Raw genomic sequence first — 6789 nt, 5'->3', positions numbered from 1 at the left:
TGTTTCAATGGGATGTTAGAAGAATTACAGTTGTCTGTGTTCTTAGATCTATTTACCAGTTTCTTCTGTTTCTCATTATAAACACAGCTAAACAAATACAAAAATGACAATCAATTAGGTATTTAGATCTGGGATTGTTATTTTAGATTCATTTCCTTTCAACTAACCATTGACTCCTAATTATTTCCAGCAGAGCCTATCTATCTATCTACTTTAACTAATTCAGACAAAGCTGATCTGTAGCTAAAACCTTAACTTTTCTAAAGTCCTTAATTCCTTTGAAGTTCATATCTCACTGGAAAGGGGTTCAGTGGTCCTGGTGCCAGAAGAGGCTGCTTCTAGTTTTAGCCTAGTTGCCCCCACCCTGTTGTGCTTTCAGTTTTGTCAGCACTTGCAGTATGAGCCCAGTCACTGCCAGTCATTCCCCATTATGATGCAGTTTGCCCCAGCATGGTCCCAGTTGCTCCCAATTGCTCCCACTTTCCTCCAGTGTGTTCCCAGTTCTCCCAGTTGCCCGTAGTATAGTCCCAGTCACTCCACAGATCGTCCCAGTCACTCCACAGGTCATCCCAGTCCCTCCCTGCATGCTCCCAGTCATGCCCAGTCACACACAGTGTAGACCAGTCTCTCCAAACTTCTCACAGTAGTTTCCCAGCATGGTCACACTTGTCTCAGTGTGCTAGTTTGAAAACAAACCAATTGGAGATCCAAGTAAAAACTGTTCCATGACCCATTTCTCATAACTCCAGGGTGATATCTTTGGTTAATGGCCCAGCTGTTAAAACCAGATGGGGCAGTGTTCTTTATCTCTTCCACGACCTCTCCTCCCTCCAGGGAGATATCTTCAGTTAATGGGCCATTGCCTCTCACTGCATGACTGATAAAATTACATCATCCCATTGTGAGATGCTCCACCCAGAGGGAGGAGCCAAGCATTCCCACCTGGATAAAATCTGAGATTTAAACACCAGGAGCAGCCAGTTTCCACTGGATTCTCAGAGGAAGACCAGACCCATCTACACCACCACTGGACCTTCAGAGGAAAATTACACTCTTCTACAAGATCATTGCTTCAACAAAACCACATCTGTCACTCCAGGAGGACTGCAGCCACGATTTGATTGGACTGCTAGCAACACGCTGACTACCCGGGTGTCACGTTGGATTCTGACTCTGTCAGCATTTTTTAATTTTGCTACTGCATTTTTAGTTTAGTTTTTAATTTTTTAGTTTAGGCTGCAAGGAAGATGCTCCAGGACAGCCAGGCAGGTGAGGAGGAAGTCAGTGCCCCTTTCCCCCTCTCTCCTGCTCCATCTCCCAGCCCAGCATGGCCCCCAGCTGCAGGACAACCCTGCTGCCGACGCTGTTCTGCCAGGCATGCAATGGGGGAATCTCCTTCCCCTTCCCTCTGGCACGAAGGCGAATTCCATTCTCTCCTTGTCCTTCCTCCCCCAGACAAGGAGCTGAGGATGGAGACCAGGGAGGACAAATCCCGAAGGCAGAACCTCATGGAAGAGGCCATTTTGAGCGGCTCCATGGCAGAGGAATCCAATGGGAAGGAAAAGCCCCAGAGATCCTGCATGAGGAGGGGTTCCAAACCCATCCCAGCTCGCTCGGAGAATGGAAGACGCAGCCTGTGCCGGGAAGATGGACAGAGCCTCAGCCAGAGCTCTGAGCTGATCCAGCACCAGGTGATCCAAACTGGGGATCAGCCCTACAAGTGTGGGGAATGTGGGAAGGGCTTCAAGCACAACTCCACCCTTGTGACCCACCGGCGCATCCACACATGGAGAGAGGCCCTACGAGTGTGGGGAATGCGGGAAGAGCTTCAGCCAGAGATCCCACCTGATCTGCCACCAGAGGATCCACACTGGGGAGAGGCCCTACGAGTGTGGGGAATGTGGAATGAGCTTCAGCCACAGCTCCATCCTGATCCGCCACCAGAGGATCCACACCAGGGAACGGCCCTACCAGTGTGAGCAATGTGGGAAGAGCTTCAACCAGAGCTCCCACTTGATCCACCACCAGAATACCCACGCTGAGGATAGGCCATACAAGTGTGGGGAATGTGGGAAGGGCTTCAACCAGAGGTCCAAACTGGTCATCCACCAAAAAATCCACAATGGGGAGAGGCCCTATGAGTGTGGGGAATGCGGGAGGAGCTTCAGCCAGAGATCCCACCTGATCTGCCACCAGAGGATCCACACTGGGGAAAGGCCCTACGAGTGTGGGGAATGTGGGAAGGGCTTCAGCCAGAGATCCAAACTGATCCGCCACCAGAGGATCCACACCAGGGAACAGCCCTACCAGTGTGAGCAATGTGGGATGAGCTTCAGCCAGACCTTCTACCTGATCTGCCACCAAAGGATCCACACTGGGGAGAGGCCCTACCAGTGTGAGGAATGTGGGAAGAGCTTCAACCAGAGCTCCAACTTGATCCGCCACCAGAACATCCACGCTGAGGAAAGGCCATACAAGTGTGGGGAATGTGGGAAGGGCTTCAACCAGAGATCCAAACTGATCATCCACCTAAAGATCCACACCGGGAAGAGACCTGACAAGTGTCCCGAGGTTTCAGAGAAGATCCAGTCTCCTTGTGCACAAGCGGATTCACAGAGAGGAGAGGCCCTTCCTCTGCCCCAGCTGCAGGAAGGGCTTCAAGCACAACTCCACCCTCATCATTCACCAGCATATCCACACTGGGGAAATGCCCTACAAATGTGGGGAATGCAGGAAGGGCTTCCACCAGAGCCTCCAACTGGTCATCCACCAAATGATCCACACCAGGGAGAGGCCCTACCAGTGTGCGGAACATGGGATGAGCTTCAGCATAAGCTCCCACCTGATCCGCCACCTGAGGATCCACACATGTCCCACTTGTGGGAAGAGCTTGTCCAGGAGCTCTCACTTGAGCAGACACCAACGGAGACAGCAGTAAGGGAAGACCTAAGAGTGCCTCAGGTGCGGGAAGAGCTTTGTGCACTGCTCCAACTTACTCCTGCTTCAGAGGACCCGCATTGGGCAGAGAATTGGTGACCTACATTCCCAGCGATCCGCACTAGAAAGACACTGGGCTGGTGGTCCTTTTCTTTGGTGGTCCCTTATATTATTTTGATTCATCTTCATCCCTTTAAACCAGACAAAACTGGGGATAAAAACCAACAAATTCATCAAAGGCATCTAAAACCTCATGTTTTACTAGAGTTTCAGGGCAATCTGGGACTCAGGGAGATATTGGGGAGGATTTGGGGGTTTGTGGGGTATTTGGTGTGGTGGTCTCCATTTCTGGGCACACAAAGATATGAGAGGGTTTTATCTTTCACCTCAAAACCACTTCATGCTAAAACGACACAATCTCACCCAAAAAATTACTTGATTGCACAGCCCCTCAGGGAGGGATGGGGTTGGAAGGGGAATGGGTGAAGTAGGGTGAAAACCAGAAGGAGTGAGGTGGGCAATGGGTGGGACAGGATGGGTGTGATGAGGTTTGGGAGGTGTGAAATTGGGGAAATAGGGCTTGGGATGGCAGGGGTGGGATGGGCTGGGGTTGGGATTGTGGTGATGGGTGGGGTCTGGAATAAGACCTCCAAAGTCTGGAGATGATGACAGGAAGGGGTGCCGGTTCTTAAGGGAGTTTTTGGATACTCCACATTGCTGAAGAGATTTTGAGGTATCCCACATTTCTGAGGCAGTTTTGGGGCACTCCCCAACTCCTGGGGGATTTTCTGAGAGCAGCTCCATGGAGCCCCATTGCCAGGGGTGGCTGCCTTGGGCACGAGCTCAGAGCTGCAGCCAGAGTCCATTGCCTCAGTGCTGGAGAGCAGAGAAATGATGAATGGCCCCAGACATCTCCAGTGTGTGTTTGGGGGCCAGGGCAAGTTCTGCGTAGGTGGGGCAGTCACTGCCCCAGCCCCAGCCACTGCAGCCTCTGGTCCAGCCCCAAAGTGGCTGCCAAGCCCCTGGCACCCCAAAAACCCCACCAGTGAGAGGGACCAGAGCAGGTGAGGCTGTGACATGACTGTGACACTGACACGTCCCACGGCCCCGGAGCTCACAGCAGCTGAGATGGTGCTGGAACCAAGGGCAATTGTGGATCTCACTCCCTCTCTCTCTTCTCCTGACTTCCTCTTCTTAATATCTGGAGAACTGGAAGTTGGACTGCTTAGAGTTTGCTCAGTCAGTGCGTTCTGAAGTGATTTACTCTAACTCCATGTTGCTTTAAGATTTCCTAAGTATCTCATTCTCTGATGTTTGTAACTAAAAGTTTGTTCTCCACCCTCCTGAGAAGTTTGTTGTTTTCTCCCTTGCGCCACCTGAGGGGATCGAGGTACCTCAAGTCCCTTTCCAGCACCGGCCGAGGGAGCTTGGGGCACAGCAGCAGGAACTGCAGGGCTGAGCAAGGCCTGGCTTGGCTGGAGGAAGCAGAAAGGCCAAGCCCTGAGCCCAGGCCTGGCACAGCAGGGCCTGTCCCTCACGGGTGCCTCGGGGCTGTTTGTGGGGCAGTGGGATGGGAGGGGCAGCAAGGACAAATGTCATCAAACTGCAACCCCTGCCAGCCTCCTCAGGGAGGGGCCAGGGAGGACCAAAGTGCAGCCCCTGAAAGGAAAGTTCCTTCTGTGGGGCCTCCAGAGGCGCTGCCAGAGCCCAGGGGACAAAGGCCTGGGTGCCTGTGGCCCTGCCAGCCCTGCCCAGCCCTTGGCCATCTGTCCTGCAGGCTGTGCCCCCTGTGCGTGCTGCTCCTGTGCCCTGGCCGGCTGCACACGCCCCTCTCGCTGTCCCCCCCAGCATTTCTCAGCCCAGCATTTCTGTGCCCTCCCTGGGCTCCCTGCACCCAGCGCTGCCGGCTCCTGGCACACAGAGCCAGGGCAGGAGCCCACCCTGCCAAGGGCCTTTGGAGCAGGGTGGTGGCTGCCATGGCTTCTGACCTCAGCAGCTGCTCCTGGCATGGTTCCATGGAAACCCAGCACAGCAACGCTGCTGTGCATTGTCCCTGCTGAGGCTCAGACACTGTCAGGGCACATTCCCTGCCTGTAGGATTCATGCCTGTCCCAAGCACTGCACTTATGTCTCCAGCATTGCTTTCCAACAAAAATGCAAAGGCAAACTGTGCATAGCTCATGGTATTTCAGAGTGTCTAAAACTTGCTATGTCATCGGTCTTAGAGGTGAGATCCATTTGGAATTAATGGGATGGAGAAGTAGTGCAGGATGGAAAAGGGGATCATAGAAATAAATGGAGGAAAACATCTTGGCTTGTTTATTTTCATTTTCATTTCTCTTCTGGAAAGCTGTTCCAGTTTTCCAGGAATCTTCTCCACAGTCATACCTACTCTTTTAAAGAACCTTTCCTGGAGAACGAGGTCGAGCTCCTGTCACAGGATGTGCCATCAACTGTAGCTTCTCTTGGCTTTCCACACCATGTGTGCAGCACAATTCTTGCAGCAAAGCAGGACAAATGTTTGGAGCACTTTACAACTTGTCCTTTCTTTCCTGGTGGACTGGGGAGTTGTGCCATTGGTGAGGTTTTCATTGTGACTGTTTCAGGCTTGAAAAACAGGACTTGCTGGGGGATGCAACCCTGACTGAACTCAGAGAAAGAATCTCCAGAGCCTGCAGCCAGAAGTGGAGAGCTGTGTGATAATCATTCCAACATCTCCATGGTCACCTGGAAAGTGATCTAAAACATGAAAATGGGTTGACATAGGTAGCTTGTTTCTGTTTTCAGTTTAGATGATTCTATATGACTTATGCTGGTCTACATCAAGAGAACAATCAGTTCCTGATGAGCACCAGAACAAGCCGCACCTCCCAGAGTAGATGACAGAAGGAATCTGAAACAGAGAAATGCAGGGAGTGCCTTGGTGAACCTTGTCTATAAGGAGGGTAATTTTTTCTAATAATTTCTAGTCCATTCCCTCTGCTGTTGTCTTTCTGAAAAAAGGCCATTTTCTTCCCAGATGCCTCATGAAATGAGAAGCCTGAGCTTGTGGAACTGCATTAAAGATACACTGTTACTCTGCAGGGACACTCAGGCTGAAAAAGGAAGCAATTTAGAAGTAATTGTATTAAAGCAAAACCAGTAATTAAGCAGAGATTGATGGCACTCCCAAGACCAATGACTGTGGGTAAATCCCTTTGGCTCAGCCTGGAGCAGTGACCTTGATGGATGTCCCCACTGTAGGGAGAAATCTCCACACTCTTCCAAGAAGGGAAATGTCAGGAGATGCTGCTGTTAAAATTTGAGATGGGGCTTTTCTAGTCTGAAGTGCTGCCCTGTCAGTCAGATGTGCCCAGGCTGTGCCAGCTCAGCAGCTCTGCAGAAGCTCTCAGTGGTGTCACTTGGTTGTTCCTTTCTCTGGGGATTTTTCCAGCTCTGCCACAGCTTCAGCTCCCTCTCAGGATGTTGAATTTGGGATGGAGGAGTCAGGCTGCTTTCAGCATTATTCACCACAAATGCAGCATGACCATCCCTCCTTCATTTCCCACTGAGGGCTTTCCAACCAGAGCCTTGCTGGAGTTGTTTGAGCACATGCCAGGCAGAGCCTCCTGCTCCAGCAGGAACTGCCTGTCCTGTGCCAGGACCAGGGCAGATCCCGCTGCAGGAAAAGCCCCAGGCCAGCCCCAACACAGTGAAGGCCTCGGGCACAAGTGCAGAGTGCCGTGCTGGGAGCTGTGCCAGGGAGAGCCTGAGGCCCCAAAGGCACCTTGGCAGCAGAGGCTGCTTCCAGGCCATGGCCAGAAGCCTCCCTTGGCAACGCGGCCTGGTGGCCACCGCTGCAGAGCTGCTGCT

General features: G+C 52.1%; 1 protein-coding gene across 1 annotated transcript; it reads left to right on the top strand.

Annotated features, from left to right (window-relative positions):
* Positions 1 to 1469: 1469 nt before the first annotated feature.
* LOC120748115 (zinc finger protein OZF-like) lies at positions 1470 to 2938 on the top strand. The gene is given in 3 exon segments (XM_040054194.1): positions 1470 to 1787; positions 1789 to 2570; positions 2572 to 2938. Coding segments are annotated over 3 exon segments (1467 nt in total).
* The last annotated feature ends 3851 nt before the right edge of the window (positions 2939 to 6789 follow it).

The sequence above is a fragment of the Hirundo rustica genome, unplaced genomic scaffold, assembly GCF_015227805.2.
Source record: "Hirundo rustica isolate bHirRus1 unplaced genomic scaffold, bHirRus1.pri.v3 scaffold_552_arrow_ctg1, whole genome shotgun sequence".
NCBI classification, from domain to species: domain Eukaryota; kingdom Metazoa; phylum Chordata; class Aves; order Passeriformes; family Hirundinidae; genus Hirundo; species Hirundo rustica.
The sequence above is the reverse complement of the archived record's forward strand: the minus strand, read 5'-3'. Positions and strand labels throughout refer to the sequence as shown.